Source organism: Cervus canadensis, chromosome 7 (assembly GCF_019320065.1).
Source record: "Cervus canadensis isolate Bull #8, Minnesota chromosome 7, ASM1932006v1, whole genome shotgun sequence".
In the NCBI taxonomy this organism is placed as follows: domain Eukaryota; kingdom Metazoa; phylum Chordata; class Mammalia; order Artiodactyla; family Cervidae; genus Cervus; species Cervus canadensis.
The window spans coordinates 80,848,124-80,872,973 of record NC_057392.1 but is presented as its reverse complement, the minus strand read 5'-3'; the positions used below and the strand labels follow the sequence as shown (position 1 = coordinate 80,872,973).

At 36.6% G+C, this 24,850-nt stretch overlaps 1 protein-coding gene and 2 non-coding genes across 3 annotated transcripts in view; all 3 read right to left on the bottom strand.

Moving 5' to 3' along the window:
- Nucleotides 1-8,730: 8,730 nt before the first annotated feature.
- Nucleotides 8,731-24,850, bottom strand: part of KPNA4 (karyopherin subunit alpha 4) — a 58,580-nt gene continuing 42,460 nt past the window's right edge. The window contains exons 12-17 of the mRNA XM_043473874.1: nucleotides 22,686-22,814; nucleotides 19,833-19,937; nucleotides 16,759-16,830; nucleotides 15,330-15,492; nucleotides 12,283-12,377; nucleotides 8,731-10,760 (exon numbers count right to left, since the gene is read on the bottom strand). Of these exons, the coding sequence (XP_043329809.1) occupies nucleotides 10,662-10,760; nucleotides 12,283-12,377; nucleotides 15,330-15,492; nucleotides 16,759-16,830; nucleotides 19,833-19,937; nucleotides 22,686-22,814 (663 nt within the window). The 3' untranslated portion in view covers nucleotides 8,731-10,661. The remainder of the gene's footprint in view (nucleotides 10,761-12,282; nucleotides 12,378-15,329; nucleotides 15,493-16,758; nucleotides 16,831-19,832; nucleotides 19,938-22,685; nucleotides 22,815-24,850) is intronic.
- On the bottom strand, nucleotides 11,776-11,882 carry LOC122445711. Its single transcript, XR_006270655.1, has one exon. It is a non-coding gene; the product is annotated as a U6 spliceosomal RNA (small nuclear RNA).
- Nucleotides 22,133-22,471, bottom strand: LOC122445694. The gene has a single exon (XR_006270648.1).

Sequence of the window (24,850 nt, the reverse complement as noted above, 5' to 3'; positions counted from 1 at the left end):
TCTCCTTTGCCTCTTGCTCCTCTTCTTTTCTCAGCTATTTTTAAGACCTCCTCAGACCACCATTTTGCCTTTTTTGCATTTCTTTTCTTGGAGATGGTTTTGATCACTGCCTCCTGTACAGTTACGAACCTCCATCAATAGTTCTTCAGGCACTCTTTCTATCAGATCTAATCCCTTGAATCTGTTTGTCATCTCCACTGTGTAATCATTAGGGATTTTATTTATGTCATAACTGATTGGTCCAGTGGTTTTCCCTACTTTCTTCAATTTAAGTCTGAATTTTGCAATAAGGAGTTCATGATCTGAGCCACAGTCAGATCCCAGTCTTGTTTTGGCTGACTGTATAGAGCTTCTCCATCTTTGGCTGCAAAGAATATAGGCATCTGATTTCGGTATTGACCATCTGGTGATGTCCACGTGTGGAGTCATCTCTTGTGTTTTTGGAAGTGGGTGTCTGCTATGACCAGTGCGTTCTCTTGGCAAAACTCTATTAGCCTTTGCCCTGCCTCATTTTGTACTCCAAGCCAAACTTGCCTATTACTCCAGGTATTTCTTGACTTCCTACTTTTGCATCCAGTCACTTATGAGGAAAAGGATATATATTTTCTGGTATTGGTTCTAGAAGGTCTTGTGGGTCTTCATAGAACCATTAAACTTCACCTTCTTTGGCATTAGTGGTTAGGGCATAGACTTGGATTACTGTGATATTGAATGGTTTGCATTGGAAATGAACAGAGATCATTCTGTCATTTTTGATATTGCACCCAAGTACTGCATTTTGGACTCTTGTTGACTATGAGGGCTGCTCCATTTTTTCTATGGGATTCTTGCCCACACTAGTGGTTATAATGATCATCTGAATTAAATTCACTGATTCCAGTCCATTTTAGTTCACTTATACCTAAAATGTTGATGTTCACTCTTGCCATCTCCTCTTTGACCACTTCCAATTTACCTTGATTCATGAACTTAACATTCCAGGTTTCTATACAATATCATTCTTTACAGCATCAGACTTTACTTCCATCACCAGTCACATCCACAACTGGGCATTGTTTTTGCTTTGGCTCCGTCTCTTCATTCTTTCTGGAGTTATTTCTTTACTCTTTTCCAGTAGCATATTGGGCACCTACTGACCTGGGGAGTTCATCTTTCAGTGTCATATCTTTTTGCCTTTTCATACTGTTCATGGGGTTCTCAAGGTAAGAATACTGAAGTGGCTTGCCATTCCCTTCTCCAGCGGACCACGTTTTATCAGAACTCTCCACCATGACCCATCCATCTTGGGTGGCCCTACACGGCATGGCTCATGGTTTCATTGTTAGACAAGGCTGTGTTCCATGTGATCAGTTTGGTTAGTTTTCTGTGATTGTGGTTTTCATTCTGTCTGCCCTCTGGCGGATAAGGCTAAGAGGCTTGTGGAAGCTTCCTGATGGGAGGCATTGGCTGTGGGGGAATCTGGGTCTTGTTCTGACGTGGGGGGCAATTCTCAGTAAATCTTTAATCCAATTTTCTGTTGGATTGGGGTGGGGCCATGTTGCTTCCCTGTTGTTTGGCCTGAGGCCAAACTATAGTAGGGGTAATGGCCACAACGGAGACCTCCTTCAAAAGGACTTACGCCAACACTTGTATTCGGTGCCCCTGACCCCAGGGCAGCCCACTGTCAACCCACACCTCCGCTGGAGACTTCTGAACACTCACAAGCAAGTCTGGCTCAGTCTCTTGTGGGGTCACTGCTCCTTTCTCCTGGGTCCTGGTGCACACAGGGTTTTGTTTGTGTCCTCCCAACAGTCTGGTTCCCCGGGGTTCTAGCGATGTGCAATATGGTTCCTATGTTAGTCTTGTGAACTTTAAGAAAAGGAATGGAGTTGTATGTGAACTTTTAATAAAGAAATTTTAAGTTGGGCAGTAAGTGCAGGTGTCCCTTAGAATGTGATGCTCAAGCTGAGGAATAACAAAGAAACGGGAAGGGGATATTCTAGCAAAGCAAAAGAAATCAAAGGCCTCATGAGAGGAGGAGATAAAAAGCCAGTGCAGTCAAAGCACAGAGGAGTGGTGTGAGTGAAAACATAGCTAGAGATGCAGGCAGTGGCCAAAAAATGAAAGGCTATGGCCATGTTAGTGATTTTGATTAATACAATGACATTTGAACATGGATTAGATACTTGCTATTAAATGCTAATTTTTTAAGAGATTTGAATTTAAAGTTCTTAATTTTTTGGAGATACATAATGAAATGCCTAGGATTTGCTTCAAAATAATACTAAGGAGATAGGAAATGTGGGTGCATCAGAGAGGCAACAAGATTGATCATGTATCAGACTTCTCTGGCAGTCCAGTGGTACAGACTCTGCATTTCCATTGCAGGGGCCATGGGTTTGATTCCTGGTTGAGGAACTAAGATCTCACAAGCCTCAAGGTGCAGCAAAAAAAAAAAAAAAAAAATATTGACTGTGTTGGTGATGACTGAAATTGGATGATGTGCACTTAAGGATTTATCCTACTCTCTTTTGTGCATGATCTCCAAGAGAAAAAAGAATGTTGGTTTTTATTCTAAAAGCAATGAGAAGATATGAAGTGTTCAAAGTAACAACACTGGCACACACAGATTTGATTTTTAGAAAGATTATGTGCATATGTGCTAAGTCACTTCAGTTGTGTCTGACTGCGACCCCATGGAATGTAACCCACCAGGCTCCTCTGTCCATGGGATTCTGCAAGCAAGAATACTGGAGTGGGTTGCCATCCCCTCCTCCAGGGAATCTTCTCCACCCAGGGACTGAACCCACATTTTGGCTTTAAAATGCAGAGATCAGACTGAAAGGGAGCCAGAGTGGTCAAGGCAGATCATTTTAATATACTTACAATGGTTCAAGAAGAGATGATGGTTGGACTGAGGTAGAAATGGAGATAAGTGAAAGGACGCCAAGAGTCATTTAGAACTCAGGGGAGCTGACACTCACTGAGATGGGTAACAATCCAAGAGGACACAGTTGGGGATAGGAGAGAAAGAGCACAAGGCTTAGTGTTGGGCAAGTTTGAGTTGTGGTTGCTTTTTCAGGCATCTAAGTGGTGTGACTATTGTATCCTTGCACAGATAAAAGGAGACTGGCGTGAGTTAAACCTCTTAAACACTTAATGACAAGGAAACAAAGGAAAGGAGACAAATCCTGGGCAGGAGTTTGAGGGGCGGGCGAGAGGCAGAGGGGAGCAGGCAGCACTGGTCGAGGGACAGGGCTGTGATTGATGGGGGGGGAGAGGTTGAGTCTTAATTCTCCTGAGTCAAAGACAAAAATTGCCGATTTAGTGACATGTAGGCATCACGTCAAGGGTTTTATGGTGTGACGAGGGTAAAGGAGACTGTAATGGGCTGAGAATGAGGCTTGAGCTGCACTCTCATTTTTAGGTTGGGAAATATTTGTTGCATGTTCAAATATTAATGGGAAGGCTCACTCTGAAGGGCAATAGTTGAATACAAAGGAGAGAAGGCCGGTGATTCAGTGTGAGACTCCTGAGTAGCAGCAGGAGATAGGACTGAAGACGACAGGACTGCCTTAAGTTATGAGGAAAGATACTTACCTCCTCTAAAGGAGGATGGAGTGGGTGAGTAATCTGTTAAATTTCTAATCTAGAAGTGGGCTGAGGAAGTTTCTTTCATACAGTTTCTCTTGCCACCTTCCCACCCCTAAAATAAGAAAGATAACCTACTAAGAATGAGAGAAAAACGGTGTGTGTGGCGGGGGGGGCGTTGGGGGGGTAAAAAAACACACCTGAATAGCCAGAAAAAGTCTTAAGTTGGAGATAATGAATTTAAGAGACAGGAAGTTTTTTTGGATGCTCCATCAAAAGCTAATTAGTCACCAAACTGTGGGGTTTACCAAAGGTAATATGTACATCTCTTACATCTTAGTTTTGGTTTCTCATTTATGACTCCCTCTTCCTCAGTAAACTAAATTGAGAACAAGTACCCATTTTAATTGACTTCGTATCCCTAACTCCTGATTTAATGCCTAGTCCAAACTGGGTTCTCAGGTATTTGTCAAATGTAAAAAATTAGGCGTCTGCTTTTATCTTCAGCAGAAGATAAAGGGAATTTCTCCTGTTGCTATGTTTATTATTTATATAAGATTATTCTGAGTGTTTTACATGAGTTAACTCATTTAAGCCACAAAGTAACCCATTGGGGTAGGTATTATTACATTTTCCATTTTTTCAGATGAACAACTAGGAAACACATAAAACAATTTTACAAGGTCCCACAGGAGTTAAGTGGCAGAGCAAAGATTTGAAGCCAAAGACTCTGTCAAAGGGGCCACTGTATTTGTTCCTAAGGCCTCTGGGACTTGTCAGCAAAAAAAAAAAAAAAAATACCATGGTGATTATCCAACTGTTTAGATCAGGACTACATCAAACTGAGAGAATTCCTTGTGCTTGTTCTTAATTATTTTAAGCATCCAAAAATTTGTGTAATTGCTAGTCGGGTATAAGAAAGCTTATTATGTAAAGAACACTGCAACATCAATAACCAAAAAGCATTCTGATTTCATACTATAGACTAAGACAGTAATCACTTACCTTTATGGTTTGGCTACTTTCTTTGTAAAAACACTATGATGATGCAAAGATAGTTCAATAAATGACATGTCAAAAATTATTTGCATTAATAGTATTAGATACTAGGTCACCCCCCGCTTCATAGTATGCAGAGCTAGTACTTGAGACACATGAGGATGCATAGCAATATCTTGTGTCAGATAGCCAGATCTGACATTGGTAAATATCAAAAGTGGTGAAAAGAAAGTAAAGAAATGAGCATTCATCTGACAAGGGATGAAGTATCTCTTCCTATAGAAAACATCCTAAATTTTAGATGCAATAAGGCAAATTGGACAATTACAAATTGAAGAGTTTTAGAAAGTCACTACAATCAGCTCATGTGAGAGGCTGCATTGTAATCGCAAACCTTTCTTGAGTGCCCACAGAACTCATGGCACTTTCATGGGATTTACAGAGCTTTACTTGTTGACTCTACCCTTAAGGAGCTTACAATTTAATGGAACCGACTCTACAGACTGAAACATTACCCTAAGTATGAAACGCACACTGTAAGTGAGAGCTGATGGGGATGGTGAGGGTAGTAGACAGTATGGGATGTTTGGCTTCCTGAAGGAGACAGGCATCTGAATGTTGAACATGTAAGGTGGTTGGGAATATAGGGATCCAGACAAGACACTTCCTTATCTGCTACTTCGAGCTTTCTTTATGCGCTGCAGCTGGGGAGAACTGCACAAAAGTTGCGTGGGAGCAGAGCTGAGAGGGAAACAAACTTTTCAGTCCTCTTTCAGCACCTCTGACCACTAGTGGACTCAGACTGGAGCAAGGTTACCATTTAGGTATTTTAATAGCAGCTCTTTAACAGCTTTCCTATGACCATCCTGTTAAACAGGTTCAAAGAAAAAAAAGGGGAAACCAGTTTCTCTGTACCAGTTACACACACACAGGTGGGGGACCTTGTAGACCACACTGGGAGCTACTAGATTGGAGGCAGATTATAATTTGTTTATGGAGGGAGCTCACTTACAAAGGGAAGTGGTTGGAAGCAGAAAGTACCTGTAACATATTACGGATAAAATTCTGTTAATGAGTTGAACAGGGGGACAACCCTTAAGAAAAAACAAGTATGGCAGTAAGGCCTCAGAGAATAACACTGTCGACTCCTTCCCAAATCCAATTATGACCCCAAATGATCTTTTCTGGCTGTGTAGTATGTGTGACCTTAGTTCTCTGACCAGAGTTCAAATCTGTGCTCCCTGTAGTGGAAGCTGAGGGACTGAAGTGAACCCCCAGAAAGTCCCCCTTTTTGAGTTAAAGAGAAATACCCTCCTGAGTCCAAGTGTTTGGATATTAGCATTATAACAGCCAATTATAAAATCAGTCAAAAGGTAACCATGTACAAAGTATGGGGGAAAGATGGCTTGGAAGGCTCAAACATCTGAGGACGAGAAAGCCAGGACACTGAAGGAACGATCTGGAAGGCAGGTACCTGGGGACTGAGGGCAACAGACAGCATGTACATGTAAGCAGATTATCACTTGTCAGAAGAGCAAAACAGACGAGGAAATCCTGGGTGAGGTCACAGAGTAGCAAGGAATCCATGAGCCGTACAAATCAGAAGTAAGATATGGTCAGGGAAAGGAGGATTCATGCTTGAATAACAGAAATGAAAAGGTTATAAAAGTTTTTCTTCATGAAGAATAAACTTGGAAGAATTGACAGCTTGGAAAAACTAACCTGGAGCAAGCAGCATATTTAGAGCTGCAAAGATTGGGCAACAACATAAATGATGAGTGCAGGTCTCTGGGAAGAGGTAATCTGAAAGCATCTTCAGGGCAGCAGCTGCCCTTACAAAGTAGCAGCTGCTAAGTCAGCTTTATAAACAGTACGTCCTGACACGGACGGACATCCTGAGCCAAATTTGTCACTTAAAGAACCTGAGTTTAGAAGACATGTCCAAATTAAATGGTACTGCTAGGTTAAGTCTTGCAGAAAAAAACATTAAACCGATCTTCCTGTACATTATTGATGTGATAGTTAATATTCCCTGTGACACTACAGTTCAGTTGCTTCTGATCACACCAGAACATGGGCTTTATAAATCTTCATTCTTTTCACCTTAATTTAGGAATTAACTGAATACAGTAAGACTATGAATGTGCACTTTGATTTTATTTAAAGGCATATAAAGTTCATTACTCCTATATTTTTAAAAAAGCATACACTTCATTAATGTGTCTGCTAAAAAGAAAAACCATTTTCTCCTTAAATGTTTAAAATGTCATGTGCATGAGGTAAACAACCCATTAGGCCTCAGGAGTTCACAACAGGTAACTTCTCTAATTCAAGCTAAATTGGCCTGTTTACATATAGTTTACCTTCTTAACATAAACAATGAAAGATTCAATTTTGGAAAATCAGAAAGAAAATACAGTGGACCCTTGAATAACATGGGTTCACTTACACGTGGACTTTTTTTCACTGTAATACTGCATGATCTGTGGTTGGTTGAATCCTTCGTTGCAGAACCATCGATGAGGGACAGCGCCCCTAACTCCAGCTGTATTCAAGGGATTAGCTACATAGTATTTACATTGTACTTAACAATTATTTACATAGCAGCTATACTGTATTAGGTATTACAAGTAATGTAGAGACAGCTGATTTAAAGTACAGTTGACCTTGAAGTATGTATTTAGTGGGAAAAAAAGGCATGTAAGTGGGCCTGCAAATTCCATGGTGTTCAAGCGTCAACTGTAATTTCAAAACTCACAGACAAGCTTCTGTAAGAATTACTGTTAGTCATTTCTCAAACTACAATAGGAAAAGCTGCATAAATGCTTTTTTGCATCGGCTCACAAATTTAAATGAGTTTCGAAGGAGTAATTGAAAGCATAGCTCCCTATTGTATGAGTTGAGATCTGGGTCTTATCTAGCCCTTAGTAGCTGTTGTGACCTTGGTCAAGTCACCTCTTGGCAACTCTATCATCTGAAAGGGAGGACTTGGACAGTTCATATCCTGAAATGCAGACTCCCACGGAGCTCCCAACTGTATGTATATGCATTTTGGAAGGAAACTGAGGAAGTTTTCATTAGATTCTCACGGACCTTCATCCAAAAATAAGCTTGCGATACGTTAGGTGGTCACGTCTAAATCGCTCCAGCTCTAAATGCTAGTATTTCTTGGTGGTACAGCTCTTAAGGTGGCTCCCAAGATTCCCTGATACACATGCCCTTTATAATTCCATTTACTCAAGTGTTGACAGGATTATTTGAGCATGGTGGATATCACTCTGTGACTAGGCCAAAGAGTAGGCTTCCCAGGTAAAGCGGTAAAGAATCCACCTGCCAATGCAGAACATTTGAGAGATGGGGGTTCGATCCCTGGATCAGGAAGATACCCTGAAGGAGGGCATGCAACCTACTGCAGTCTTCGTGCCGGGACAGAGAAGCCTGGTGGGCTACAGCCCAGAGTCGCAAAGAGTTGGATGCAACTTAGCACACACACACAGGGTAAAGAGGAAGGGATACAATACTGTACTCATCAGTCTGGCTTTGGGTCAATTAAAAGGGAGATGATAAGGGGTGGGCCTGATTTAATCAGGTGAGCCGCCTTAAAAGAGAGCTTAGGTTCTTTTCTGAGACTAGCTTCTTCTGCAGGCCTTGATATGAGTCCTGCACTCGTAAGAAAATCACTCTATAGTCATTTGGCCTACTATAACCTCACTGGCTTACTTTTAACCAGGTTTTTGTACACTAAGAAACAGAAATTATGCAGAGCACTGTTATGTTTATCTTCTGGTAACTTATGCCATTTGTAAAATCATACTTTGTGTGCACTCTGTCATTTGCAGACATATGCTGAAGCTATAGAAATACTTAAAATATAGCTCAAGTTGTCTCTCTCAGTCCACTTTGCTGAAGGAGTGAAGGAAGGTCAGAATATTGGTTTGGACAGGGAAGAAGCAGAAGCACAGATGGCATCAGCTGAACAAATCCAGTCAGGTGGAATATTAATACGTCTATACTGAAATGAAACTAAAGAATTTAAGAAATTTCTTTTGTAATGTTGGGTCAATGTTAAAAGCTTATGAAAGACAAGTGAACACAAGCAACTGAGTTGTACTCTAACTTTACATTAACATATATAAAAAATCCACACAGTACACACACATGCCCCATGTAAAACATTGCTTTGAGTTTTAATGTTTATTTCCCCAAGATAGCCTAGCCTGCACTCTACTTGGATAAATTTTACAAGCTAGTTTTCTGCTGCTTCTAGTTTTAAACTTTAACCATGTTTCTGATGACAAGGAATGCTGCAAAAATACTCTAGTTCAACAAAGAGTTATGATCACAAAATAATTTTTATCCATTCTACAGTGTTTCAGAATTACCAGTTGATTTTTAAACACAAAGTAGATATAGATGCTAATGGTGGCTAATCTGGTATGTTTCTTATAGCAAACTGTTGTTCATGCAACACTTGTGCTCAAAGGGGAAGGCACAGGATTTCCTACAATGAGCCACCTTATAAAGAGTTCTTTTTGTACAAATTAATTTATGTCACATTTAATTTAGTGTGTATAACCTCAAAACTGAGGTATTATTCCAATTTATAAAAACCACTTGCATAACTTTTATGCAAGTTTTAAAAATACAAAGTTTTCTCCCTAAAGTGGCTCAAAATAGATTGTTCATGGCTGCCTACATCTAAGATAAAAAGATTCTAAAACAATTGAACAGATTAGGCATATTATTAAAGGTGTTCAAACCATTACTTGATTTGTACATCTACTCAAACCTCTTCATCGGTCTTTATTCAGCAGTACATATGCACCAAATTCCATTTTAGAAGTTTCCATATCATTTTCATAGAAAACAAAGTTTGAAAACAAGTAACATTTAAACACAGCACGGTATTCTACCACAACTGAAACTTTTTTCTTCTTCTTCTTTACAGGACTCAACAAAATCTAAAAATGAACTAGGCTGTAGATTTACCTCATGCAAAGATCTTTATGTTATCTCTGAAAATGAAAAGGATGGCTTTTAAAAGCACATTTTACTGTTTTATACTATTATGGCAACTTGTGTACTGCAACACAGTCTATTTTGAGGGAAATTTATGATTTTTTTTTCATGCAAAAATCTACACAAATTAGTTTTGATGATATGGAAAGCTTTTCATAGCATCAAACATTCATCTGGTGCAAATGCACAGGGAAACCTTCCTGAAAGTTTTCTGACTTGAGAAGCAACTAAAAAGCCATACTAGGTAAAGTAAATAAAAACTAAAAACAAAACAAAAAACTCCCACAAAAAAAAAAAAAAAAAAAAAAAAAAAAAAAAAAAAAAAAAAAGGAGGGGTGGGAAGAGGGGGGGCGGGAAAGAGGAAACACAGGCTGCAGAGTACACACCGTCTGCTGCTGAGCTGGTCTCTGTTGGCAGGTCCAGTGTACGGTAACACTTACGATCTCACTGATGATTCTACTAGTTTATCAGCCCCCTGAAGGCAAATCAAGCTTGCATGCGTTCACATACGCACCACAACCACACTCTCGTTCACAGTCACTCCAGGACTAGGAGTCTGCTTCATGAATGAAGAGCCCTAGATTTGAAAGATGAACCTGGCTCTCCATCACTGAGCCAGACATTCATTCAACATTGTCCACTCACACACTGCTTCATAGCAAGGCCTGGGCTCGTTTTCCTTTGACTTTTATGGGCATCCTATCTCTTTTATGCTTACAAGGCTTGAAGATGACAGTACTGCACTTTCCCCTCAATTGATACAAAGTCAATGTTCCTTCTCAGGCACTGAAGATCTGTGACCTGTAGCCCTTTTTACTTTGAACAACCTAAATAAGCATCCATGTAGAGTTTTCATTACATTTTGCCACTCATTCTCACTCGCACCCACTCGCCATCTTGACCTCATTTGGGCATTTTCTGTGATTCCAAATGAAATCTTCACATTTTCTTTCCCGATTTAATGCAGCAGCAGATCCCATGAGCCAAGCTTGATGGATCAAACCTTTTTATATATATGTATATATATATATATATCCCAGTGCTGCATTGTACCTAACTTCCACAACATCTTTCTAAAACTGGAACCCTTCTGTTGGTACATTGGCAGATGAATTGAAACCAAATGTTCCACCTTGTATTGCCTCTGGAACAAGGCTAGGATCTTCATCAATCTAAGGGGGAGGGAAAAAAAAGAAGGTGATGGTTAGTTTTAAATTATAAAACAGTATTGTAGTTAACAGTTCTATTTAAAAAGTATCAGAGATTATATGGGTGGCCAACACTGTCCTACCATCCCTTGAGAACCCTGAAACACTTCATAAAGGTTTATTCCTTAAGGGATGCCAAAAGGGAAGAAACTGAAGAGAATGTGCAAAATGTGTATCTTCTGAAAGAATGAAAGAGATTGGAGATGGTACTATGACTCAAATTCAGAGAGTATACTCATTCTAACGCTACCACTTTTGGAGAGTAAGTGTATTCTTCAGTTAATATTTTAATAGCAACTGGAGACAACTTTTGAGCTTAAAGTAGTAAGATAATAGCCGTATTAAAATGGATAACTGATGTTCTTTCTATATGCTTTATATCTAACGGTTGAAATACCACAAAGTTATGTGCCTATGGTGTAGTTCCTATAAAGAGGCAAATCATCTTTATTATTCTTTTCACAATGTAACAGAGTAAGTAAGACCTGCATGTTGAAGTATTAAAAATCATTAAGGCTTTGTGTATACCTAATTATCAATTAGGACTTCTAAAAATATCCAACTTTAATACATGATAAAAGCTACTTTTAAAAAAGCATGCTTTTTAACAAATATTTTATTCTAAATAGGACTTAGCTTGATAATCTGTAGGTATAAATAGTCTAATTCTTTTTTAGTATTGTCGTTGTCAAGTTAATCTACAAACCATATATGCTTAACAAAATATTTAATAATATTCCATTTTCTTTTTTAAAAAGTTGAGAAAATCAATCCAGAAATCCACTGCTGGCTATATCTGATCACTATAATTTTAGATTTAACATTCCCAAAGAGATAATCCTAAAAATAATTCTTTAATTTCAACTACCATATACTGATAATCTGAAAACATTCTTCTATAGTATATATTATACAGTAACTTATGTTTCTTGGTAATTTTTTTTCACTGTATTTGTTTATCTTCATATTTGTTTTTTTTAAAAATATGGAACGCTTCACGAATTTGCGTGTCATCCTTGCGCAGGGGCCATGCTAATCTTCTCTGTATCGTTCCAATTTTAGTATATGTGCTGCCGAAGCGAGCACTTCATATTTGTTTTTGATCACAAACTAAAATTAATGGTGGCAATATATTCAAATACAGATTAACTGATTATTGTCATAATGGATTTATTATAGGATATACTAGCTTCACTATTTTGTTTATAAACACATTAGGCTATTAGCAATATAAAATATGATAACTATAGAGACATCAAGGGAAAATAAAGCCTAATTTATTCACTGTCAAGAAAATTCTCATCTTTTTTTGCCATTTGAGCTAATACTACTTTTTAATAACCCAAAGGACTTTAAAATACTGAAATATTATGTATCTATTTCAATTCCATTCCTCTAAAATACATACATATACATCCTAGCTTAAATTTCATCCAGACTTATGCTTATTAACTAAAACTAAGAAAATGATAAGATTATTAAATACATCATCTGAAGAGAAGAACTGATCAATGATCTCATAGGCCAATTTGTAGATGTCTTCATTTTCATGATTTTGAAGCTGTTCAATTTTCTCCAGTCCTGTAAGAAATTTTATGAAGTGAAATAATAATAAAATTAAAACCACAACAACACAGTGGCAAAAAGGTTACAATAATCTTGGGAACACATAATTGAATTTTGGGGTATCTATTCTAAAGGTGAATCTTAAAAACAGTAAGGTTTTATTCACAACATAAACATAGCATATTTATCTTAAAAAATTATCTGAGGGACTTCCCTGGCAGTTAAAACTCCACACTTGCAATGCAAACAGCATCGATTCAATTCCTGGTCAGGGAACTAAAATTCTATATGCCACGTGGCACACTGCAGTCAAAAAAATAAAAATAAAAAAAAGCCCAAACACCTGAGTGTTTAACTACATATAAATTAAGCAACAGGACATCTGTCTATTCAGAAGAAAATGATGTATCATACGTCAGTGTCTGTAAGGAGTAACAGTATGTGAAACTGCCCTATTAAAGCTGGGGATCCCTGGCGGCGCAGTGGCTAGGATTTTGGGCTTTCACTGTCATGTGGCTTGGTTTCAATGCTGGTTGAAACCGAGGATCCCATGAGCCATGCGGCATGGCTAAAGAAAAAAACCCCAAATACCCCAAAACAAACAGCAAAACCCAAATGTGCAAGAAAAGTAAAAAAAAGTTAAAAGCAAGTTCTTTCTATTTTGTAGCATTTGCCAAATTTTTCTAGTGAGCATGTAAGAAAAAACTTTTAAGTACTCATGATTAACAAATATGAATGTTAAGACAGCTATTAAGTATAATGAAAAATGATCATGATCAACAACTATATTTCAGGGGAAAGAGGATTTTCCCCTGTAAATACTAGCAAATGTATTAAATCATAAGCAAAATATGTAAACAATCTATTGATATAAAAATTGAATACTGTTTTGCTCTGTAGTGGTTTAGTCACTAAGTCATGTCTGATTCTTGCAACCCCATGGACTGTAGCCCACCAGGCTCCTCTGTCCATGGGATTCTCCAGGCAGGAATACTGGAGTGGATTGCCATTCCATTCTCCAGGAGATCTTCCTGACCCAGGGATCAAACCCTTGCCTCCCAGAGGTGGTCTCCTGCATTGCAGGCGGATTCTTCACCAACTGAGACACCAGGGAAGCCTAATAGGAGTAATAATTAATTTTAAAATCTCTGATTAAAGTGAAATTGCCCTTTCAGGAGTATTTGTCCTCTATTTCTTAAGTGGAGGAAATTGTTTTGGGCATATTTCTCACTTTACACACTCTCCTTATGGGGCCTTTCCATGAAAAGGTTTAACTAACTATTTACATATAGGGTGAAGACTTGTACTCATCTATGGCTTCATTTTTCTGAGCTTCAGATGCTTAAAACTTTAAACCTGCTTGATAATTCCATGAGGACATTTTATAAGTACCTAAAGTTCAAGCTGTTCAAACACAATGTTATCTGCCATTCTTCATTTACACTGTTTATTCTACTGTATTCGTACTGGTGATAATCAACAACAGTTTGAAATCTGAGAGAAAGACTAATTATTAAAGTTCCCCTTTCCCTCAATACTCTATAACAAAATCTCAAAAACCTCAAAGCCTATCCTATCCATTTCTTGAATCTTGTCATTTCCCCTTGTCTCTATTATCACTGCCTTCATTTACTGTGGTGTGATCGCTATATACTTTCCTAGGTGGTTTCCTGCCAGGCTCTACCAGGGTTCCATTCCCCTCATACCCATGCTCCATTTAAACATACCAATTCCCTTGGTAAAATCTTCCAATGACTTGTTGTACCCTATGGCAGAGGATCCTTTGGGAAATTTGTAAGCTAGGTTTTACTTCCAGTGAAATAGGCAATGCTCAAGATCTATATTTTTATATTAATATTTAAAAATAAAATTTTAATTATTAAAAGGTTTATATGGTAAAAGAAAAAAATACACAAGTAGGAAAAAAAAATTAACTATTCCTTTTAAATTTTAAATTTTTTAAGTTTTAAATTTTTCTGGAATTCACTTCCTAACTAGTTTCCTAACAGTATTTCCCATTTCCTGTTCCCAACTTGACAGTTATGAATTTTGCTGTTGTTGTTCTACCTGTCACTTTGTATGCTGCGTATCACTTAAGTAACTTTAAAAACAAACACTTTCTATTAATTTTCAAGTCTCCGAATTCTATCAAATAAGTTGAAGATACTAGTTCTCCTATTTTTAGCTACCTCTCCTTTCACTTCTATCAGAAACAGCTTTACTTTTATGCTCACCTAGGTTGGTAACATGTTGTTCCACATCCACATCAGAAACTCCCATGTTCTGTCTAGATGTTCATCTTAAGAGCTGAAAGCTACGGCATGCTGTGCACCGCCAGATTTGGGACCCACTGCCTTATAGTGTCTGCTGTGCTGCAAAGCTTCTAAGACTAGGGGCCTGATCAACGGCTAACTCCATAGTCTCATCGTTCGGTGGTTTCTGCTTCATACTTTGTGATTTAGCAACACTGAACTACTTTTAATTTGCTGAATGCTATTTCTCACCTCAGACTTTGCTCATGGTGTTATCTCTGCCTGGAACACCTTTCATCCCTTTTCACTTTATTAATCCTTATCCATCTCTCAAAATCCAGCTCAGGTCACTTCCTACTTCTTCCAGGACAGATTAGGTATTTCACTTTGTTGCACATTTCTATTAGGTAATCAGCACATTAAATCAGTTCATGTCTATCTCCCTGATCAGACCACATGCCTTGAGGGCAAGGACTGTGTCTCGTTTAGCACTGTCTTCCCAGTACCTTTAGCACAGTGCCTGTTCAATATGTGGCAGCAATTCAGTCACCTAAACATATGCAGGAAGCTGAGCAGGACTGTACATATAGAATATAGTATTTATTTGATTCTATTACTTGATTAAGACAGAAAAATATAGAAGTGTTGCATTTGAAAATAAAATAGTTACAAAAAGAACATTAAAATGTGGAATAACAGCATAGAATAAACTTACCTCCACATTCTTCTATAAGATTGGCTATGGTTTCTGCCTCATCTTCAGCCATTTTTAATATATTACTTAGTCCATCGAGTACTACTTGCACAACTTGTGCATCTTTTACAGTCAGCAAGTTGCAAAAAGGTGGGATAACATTTTGTTGGATTAGGTAGGCCACCTGAAGAGGAAAAACAACATGATATAATAAATGTTCAGTGAATTTCATTTGTGCACTCTGTTATCTCACTGGAATAATTTTGACTTTATAATCTTGAATTTGGAAATATGACCTTATTTCTCACATGTTAAGTCAGCCTACATTAAACTAAACTTATTTTCTTTTTAATGCAGTATGTTTATTTTTCATGAAGAAAAACTAAAGTGAAAATGAAGGAATCACTCAACTTCATATGACACACTTCTTTGCCATAAGGAGTGCTTCCTTCAGAGATCCTTTCTCCTTTAATATTAAATTATGAAGTCAGTTAAGAGGCCAGATAATTATTATTTTTTTTAAACTGTAATTGTTCAATGTGACAGCATCCTCTCTTGGCTTTAACATTTAGCACTCTCATATACCTGGCCATCTCTCAATCTGCTATTCTATGGTTCCATAAAATTTGCAAATTTTCTATCTTCTTTATATTTTATTAGTTATTGCCATGCAATATATTTATATTCTGCTCTATATTCATATTTGAGTGGATTCAGTCTATGGCTTATCTGTGAAAATTATGTGCTCCAAATTTGCCCCTATTTACTTGTCTGTGAAACATATCTGGTACTGGGACTTTCCTGGCAGTCTAGAGGTTAAGACTCTGTGCTGCCAATGCAGGAGGAGGCAAGGGTGTACAGTCCCTGGTCCAGGAACTGGGATCCCACATGCTGTGCAGTGTGGCCAGAAGATAACAAATAAATAAAACTCACTTTCTTTTGCCAGTTGGCACAATGTTAAGCTCTGTTACCTGCACAACTCTGAGAGTGAGTGTTTCTTTAAATTTTATGACCGAGGCATCTCACATTATTCACCCTAGTTCCTAGTCCCAGTTTTTAAGTTGAATTTAGTTCCTTGCTTGGTTTACTGTCAGATAATTTTTGTTGTTGTTCATTTGTTAGGAGAATGTGTGAGGCAGTTTCATTCTGCCCTATTAACCTAAAAAGTCTTGTTTTTTTCCTTAACATTAAAAAAACAAAAACAACCCTAACGATATAAGTGCTTCATCTTACCCTATGTTAGAAAAATTCTTGTAGGCCAAGAAGCTGGAAAGAGAACACTTCACATCTACAAAATATAACTAAAGGAAGTCAAGGTGACATTTTTATATATCACAGGATGTCTATTATCTTGCTATTATCTTAAATTATGATTTACTGAAATACAAATCTTAGAATTATTAGTACTGTTACTTATCAGTTTTGAGAAATATATAAGAGCTGAACTTACTTGATCTTTTCTCCCACTAATTGTTAAGTTACTTATGGCCCACGCAGCTTCTTTCTGAGTGCCAAAATCTCCCTATAAAAGCAAAGTAAAGGATATAAACTGTAATATAAGATAAACTGGAAAAGGTGTTTCCTGAAATGATTTTTCAACTGCATACTCCCCCTGGTTTTCTTCTAGCCTTTATGTATTCATATAATAAAGATAAGGTTTTGAACCCAATTTAACCTAACCAAACGGAGATTCTATTTTGTGAACTTTCCCAACAACAAACTGACTTGATATTGCTGTTCATAATATCAAATGAAGTCAATGATAAAAAAAAAATCAGTTAGAAAAAAATAAGGAACTTATAATTTTACTTTAGTCAAAGTAATGTCAAAGTAAAATAAAGTATCTTTTAAACACATAGTTTTAAAAATAAAAATACCCATCATTAATGAGACTGTGAGAGAGACTACTCTTATAAAGGTTACTCTCATACAAATTAAAAAATAAATTTAAAAATCATTTAAAAAGTCATATATTTGATTTAATAATCTCACCTTTGAGAGTTAACCAAGAAAATTTAAAAACTGCAATGGATTAATACTAAACACTGTAAATCAACCATACTTCAAAAAAAAAAAAAAAAAAAAAGCTACAGTAGGATATCTACTTTTACTTATCAGATTGAGAAGACCCAAGTATCTGTCAGTAAGACTGGTAGAAGTATAAAACAGTACACAACCTTTCTAGCAATAAATGGGCATTATATAGCAAATTTATACCTATGTCTATTTGTGGATCCAGTGATCCTAAATATAACCTGGCACGTGGAAAAAACTTTACATAGACATTTGCTTATATTTAAGGAAGAAACAATAGAAGAATAACCCCAAAATTAAGGGAAAGAAGAGGGAAGAACAGATGGAAACAGAAGTTAGACCTTTGTGTATTACCTTGAAAACAAGGTACTTATTTTTCACTTGGAAACTCTAAATGCTTCACATAACCAAAAACAAAATAAACAAGGGAATTTCCCAGTAGTCCAATGGTTAGGCCTCTACACTCTCATTGCTGAGGGTCTGACTGGGGAACTGAGAAACCATAAGCCTCTTGGCATGTGCAAAAATAAAGAAAAATAAAACCTCCAAACTGAAGCAATTCCCCCAAATAAAAAACACACAGAAACAAAAAACTGTATATGAAGCTGGTGGCTTAACTACACATATAGAAATTATTTCAAGTGACATTATTTTTAAGTACATCATCGATAGAATATATCCTAAAGACAAAAAAATCCTCAAGGAAATCCCAAAAGTGGAGTAGTTATGTTGTTTGCATCAATGTGGTCTTGTTATTTTGACAGATTTTATATTATATACCTCAATATATATCAGGTAATATGTCTACAGAAAGATTTCCAGCATAGACGAGATAAAAATACAAAATCAAAGAAGTGAAAATAAAATAGTTATCTTACTCAGTGATATCTGATAGCTTTCTTTCATTTATGATTTGTTTTTATGAATTTTCATGTTTACAAAAATTACAATATGTATATCTTTAATTTTCTTAAAAAAAGAAAAAATTACCTATTTTATTCATTCAAGCCTCGATACCATGACAATCTTGTAGCAATGATCATTCTTAGTAACTGAACAATGACCTTTAAATACCACTTGCTACAAAAAGGAACCAAGACACCCTGAAAATAGTTAATTCTAGGTCTAGGTCAGAAAATATACCAAAAAAATTGTAAAGTAATTAGCCTCCAACTAATAAAAATAAATGAAAAAAGAAAAAAAAAAAAAAAAAAAAAAAAAAAAAAAAAAAAAAGAGAAAATATACCAAAAAAAAAAAAAAGCCCAGGAATCATGTCATATTCAAAAGGTAGGAAGCTCTCAAAAAATACTCGGGTGATGTTAAAAAGACAGGCACCAAACTTAAAAGAGATTCCCATTGGTCAGGGACAACCTGAGCGTCAGAAAGAATAACTACAAAGGACTGAAACTTATAATAAAAAGAGATAAATGTAAATCCATAATTTCCTAATGACACTGAAAACTTTGCACTAGTCTCCTTTTGAGGTTGTTACGGAACAATGTCATTCTAAAAACTGAGTGATAATAAGCAGGAATCAAACATTTATCTTGCTTTTCCTATATGAAATGTATTTAAGAGTAAACAGCTGATAAGGAAATGCTCTTTAATCTTCTTTACTGAAGAATCAGCCTAATACATAAAGAATGACAGAATTACAAACTCATCATTTTGCAGTTCCTAGTAAAATAAGGGATCTAGGTAAATGTTCATCTTGATTGCTTAAAAACCACTATGTGAAAGAATGGTGACTAACATTAAAATAATGGGTGGAATGGTCTGGTAACACCTGAGCTCACTTATCAATCTGTATTATCACTAAACGTAGCAGAAACAGAATGTATCTCCGCATGAGAATCATTAGAGCATTAAATATTTTTCCCTAAACACTGAACCCAATCTAGCAGTTTGTAAGAAACATGGAGGAAAAGAGGATAGAGATAACTTCTCTTTAACGGACAGATCATTGGTCAGGAAAAAACCCATATGTTGTGATTGTGACATTTTATTTTTTGATTGTGACATTTTAAACTGTGTCTTTCCCAAACGTTAATGTAAGCATGTGATGACATGGCATATGACTAAATAGCACAATTACTTGCTGTTTGATCTTGGGCAGTTAATTGGTCTATACTATAGTTTCTTCATCTGTCAAATGGGAATAATTCTTGACCCTTACAGAGTATACAGTATTAAATAAGGTAATATATGTAAAGTGCATGGAACAATACTCAAGCATATATAATTTTTAATAAATTCCAAGATAATGGTAATTTTGATAAAAGAATGATAAGAAAAAGGGCCAGTGGTTTCTAAAAAGAAATGCTTCATGTATATAAAAACTGCTTGAAAGTTTTAATATTAATACTACATTACTATACTACTTATGCCACTGGATCGATTCTAATTAAACAGAAAAATATATATTCACATAATTAGTTATATTAAGTTCTTTTCTTCTTACACAGACACTAACAAGATGACTTTCTTACCTTATCCAAAAGGTGTATTATCATTGGTACAAGATTGGCATCAATTACTGCCTGAACTTGCTGCTGATTTCCTGCAGTGATGTTAGAGAGGAACCACACTGCTTCCTGCAGAAAAAAACTCCTTTAATGTTTCTTACTAAAAAACAAAATCTGCAGCTGAACTAGGAAAAAGCATTCACTACCATGACCAAATGATTTTTACTATGGAATGAGTTCCGTAACAAAAAATTTCAGAATCTGTATTTCCCTGTCCCCTTTTCTGTATTTTTCCCTGGACAAATTGCTAATGAAATAAACTAACTCTCTAAAAACTTCTTGAAAACGTTCTAAGCACTAAGACTACAAAGAAGCTTGGCTGAACAAATACTAAGGAATTGATGAACTGTAACAACCCAGTGGAGGTGATGGCATTCCAGTTGAGCTATTTCAAATCCTGAAAGATGATGCTGTGAAAGTGCTGCACTCAACATGCCAGCAAATTTGGAAAACTCAGCAGTGGCCAAAGGACTGGGAAAGGTCAGTTTTCAGTCCAATCCCTAAGAGAGGCAATGCCAAAGGATGCTCAAACTACTGCACAATTGCACTCATCTCATACTCTAGTAATGTAATGCTCAAAATTCTCCAAGCCAGGCTTCATCAGTACGTGAACCGTGAACTTCCAGATGTTCAAGCTGGTTTTAGAAAAGGCAGAGGAACCAGAGATCAAATTGCCAACATCTGCTGGATCATAGAAAAACCAAGAGAGTTTCAGAATAACCATCTACTTCTGCTTTATTGACTATGCCAAAGCCTTTGACTGTGTGGGTCAAAACAAACTGGAAAATCCATCAAGAGATGGGAATACCAGACCACCTGACCTGCCTCCTGAGAAACCTGTATGCAGGTCAAGAAGCAACAGTTAGAACTGGACGTGGAACAACTGACTGGTTTCAAATTGGGAAAGGAGTACAAGGCGGCTGTATATTGTCACCCTGCTTATTTAACTTATATGCAGAGTACATCATGAGAAATGCTGGACTGAATGAAGCACAAACTGGAATCAAGATTGCCGGGAGAAATACCAACAACCTCAGATATGCAGATGACACCACCCTCATGGCAGAAAGTGAAGAAGAACCAAAGAGCCTGTTGATGAAAGTAAAAGAGGAGAGTGAAAAAGTTGGCTTAAAACTCAACATTCAGAAAACTGGTCCCTTCACTTCATGGCAAATAGCTGGGGAAACAGTGACAGACTTCTTTTTGGGGGCTCTAAAATCACTACAGATGGTGAATGCAGCCATGAAATTAAAAGACACTTGCTCCTTGGAAGAAAAGTTATGACCAACCTAGACAGTACATTAAAAAGCAGAGACATTACTTTGCCGACAAAGGTCTGTCTAGTCAAAGCTATGGTTTTTCTAGTAGTCATGTATAGATGTGATAGTTGGACTATAAAGAAAGCTGAGTGCCGAAGAATTGATGCTTTTGAACTGGTGTTGCAGAAGACTCTTGAGAGTCCCTTGGATTGCAAAGAGATCCAACCAGCCCATCCTAAAAGAAATCAGTCCAGAATATTCATTGGAAGGACTGATGCTGAAGCTGGAACTTCAATACTTCGGCCACCTAATGCGAAGAACTGACTCACTGGAAAAGACCCTGATGCTAGGAAAGATTGAAGGTGGGAGAAAAGGGGGACGAGAAATGATGAGATGGCTGGATGGCATCACCAACTCAATGGACGAGTTTGAGTAGACTCTAGGAGTTGATGATGGACAGGGAGGCCTGGCATGCTGCAGTTAATGGGTCACAAAGAGTCAGAAATGACGGAGCAACTGAACTGAATACAAACACAAATCTTATTTATATACTCTTCTATTCTGATCAAGAGTCCTAGCCAAAACAGATGAGTATCTCAATTATTCATGATGATTGAAACACACAAAAATAAAACAATGGATTGTTTTTGTATACTTATTTGTAATATTCATTCACTGCACCATCTCTCGCAAAGATAAAACAGAATCAGATGTTCAACTGCTTTACTGGTCTACCTCAATGATCTTTTTATGCTACCCTTTATACCACAATGGTGCTACTGCTACCAAGATGATTAGAAGTTGCTTTTCCTTATAGAAAATAAAAGTCACTTGAAAACACAGAATGAAATGAGACAAAATATCTGCCTAGTGTCCTATGTAGGATATTAGTATAATTTACAAACTTAATAAATTTATTAAACATATGAATTTACTAAAGGAAACATTTTCTCTCTTTTAAAAAACAAGTAAACAAGTTTTACTCCTAATGTGCAGAAGGCTCTTTTGGATCAGATCACAGGATCACGTTCAATGAACCTGTCAGAGATTTTAGGGTGTCAGGCTACTTAGGTGAGCTGCTCCTGGGCTATAATCATCGGCAGTGTTGTAATCAACAACCCACGTGCTTCTACAACAGCCTCAGATGCACTCCAGTATCAGCATCACCAGTCAGAGCCCCCTCTTCATAGCCTCCACAAGCACACACGCGCACGCGCGCGCACACACACACACACACAATCAGACAGTTAAAAAATATTAAACTTAAGATTACTTAACTTAGATATTAAAATTTTCTAATCATACAACATTTAACACCCAATTATCTCTATTTCATCATTTCCAGGAGAGCCAAGTTTGCACTGTTTGCAACTGGTTTATTGTAAAAATGGAAAATCACGTACCAGTCCATATCATAAAGAGTAAAATATCTTACTTTCTCTTAATGTCTAAATGACAACTGATATTAACAACAAATATTAAAGATACTCAACCCCCTAATTTCATAAATGAAAATGGTTTCTTCACATGCTATTTAACAGTATTTAAAAATACTTACTTTATTAATTTTCTCTTTGGGATGTGTCAGAAGTGCAGGGAAGTGTGAAAGAGCATCACAGTTTAAAACTACTTGTGTTTGCTCATCAGTTCCAGTAACAATATTGCCTACAGCTCGAAGTGCTGCTGTCTGAAACATAAAAATATTTAATGAGATGTTGTTCTATAGGAATCACTCCTTATACACAAAGGTGTATTAGGCAGGCTATGAGAAATATCTTCATTCATTCATGGCAACCTGTATTTTTGAGCAAGTTGTGTCAGACACTGATTTAGAAACAGAGGAGTGAATAGGACAGATACAACCTCAGTTCTTAGGGAGCCTCCATTACTGTAAGAGGAAACGGTCAATAAACAAGTAAGTATGAAGGATAACTTTAGATAACAATTATGACTATAAAGAAAATAAGGTAACACAAAAGTTTTTGTGTGAACACATGTTTTCAGTTTTCTTGGGTATACACCTGGGTGTGGAATTTCTGGGTCATATAATAACTCTAACTTTTCCAGGTACTGTCAAATTATATTCCAAAGAGGCATACCATGTTACATTCTTACCAGTAATGTATGAGGATCATACTTTCTTTACATTCTTGCCAACACGTTACTGTCTTTTTGATTATAGCCATTCTGGTATGTATAAAGTGGTACTTCACTGTGGCTTTGATTTACACTGCCTTAGTGACTAATGATGTTGAACATCTTACGTGCTTACTGACCATCTGTATATCTTCTTTGGAAAACATCAATTTTTAAAAACCATTTAAAATTGGGTTGCCATTTTTTGTTGGGTTTTAAGAGTTCTTTATGTATTCTGGACACAAATCCTATTTCATATATGATTTGTGAATATCCCCTTCCATTGTGTGGGTTGTCTTCTCACTTTCTTGATGGTCTCTTTAGAAGTTTCAAATTTTGGAAGTCCAATTATTTTTTTGGCCATTTTTTCTTTGGCTTCTTGCAGTGTCAAATCTAAGAAACTACTAATTCAAAGTTATGAAGATTTATGCCGTCTAAGAGGTTTATACTTCCAGATGTTTCATAATAGCTGTTTGATTCATTTTTGAGTTTATTTTTAAAAAATATGGTGTGAAATAGGGATCCAACTTCATTCCTTTATATATGGATATCCAGTAGCCTCAGCACCACTTGCTGAAAAGACTGTTTTTGCTCATTGAATTTTCTTGGCACCCTTGTTGAAAATCAATTGGTCACAAATGTATGAGTTTCTTTCTGGACTCTTGATTCTATTTCATTGATTTGTATGTCTATCCTTATAATAGAATCACAAAATTTTGTTTTCTCTCTAGCTTTGTAGTCAGGTTTTGAAGTGAGAAGTCCCCAAACTTGATTCCTTTTTCAAGACTGTTTCGGCTATTTCTGAGTCCACTGTATTTTCAATATGGATTTTAACAGGAACTGCATTTCATCTGCAGATAATTTTGGGAACCACTGCCATCCTAATACTGAATCTTCCAATCCACAAACATAAGTATCTTTCTACTTATTTAGGTCTTATTTAATTTCTTTCAAAAATGTTTCATAGTGAGCCAGTTTCTTCAACAAGTAAATTTAATAAGCGAAAGAAAAGAGGAAGAGTAACAGAAACATAAGGACATAACTACTAAATGTAATGTGCTGACCTTGTTTGAAGACCTACTGATTTTGTCAAGTTGTGAAAAAAAATGAGGCAAAAAGTAAAATTCAGATACTGATTGGATTTTAATGATTATTTCTAAAGTGCTCTGGGTACTGTGAATGTTAAAAAAAATAGGCTTACTTCTTACAGATGCAAGCTGGATGCAATTATACAATATCTGGGATTTGTGTCAAAGTAATCTGGAGGGAAAGTAGAAATCTATAGGAAACCTACATAGTTCATTATTCTTTCTACATTCCAAAGTTATGGCATGAAAAATTTTAAAAGTTTAAAAAAAATCTGTATTAGTTATCAGGTAAGGTATAGAACAGTAAATTTCTTTGAGGGCTGGCTAAAGTAAAAGTCTCAGCCCTATTTTCTCAAAGTCCAGTATTAAAAGTGAAGATGCATTCAGAAAAAACAAAAACAAAATGCAAACCAAAAACCTATACCAAGACTTAAGTACCACACTTAAGAAATGCAAACTTCATGATAAGGATTTAGTAGGAATATTTAAAATAGACTAC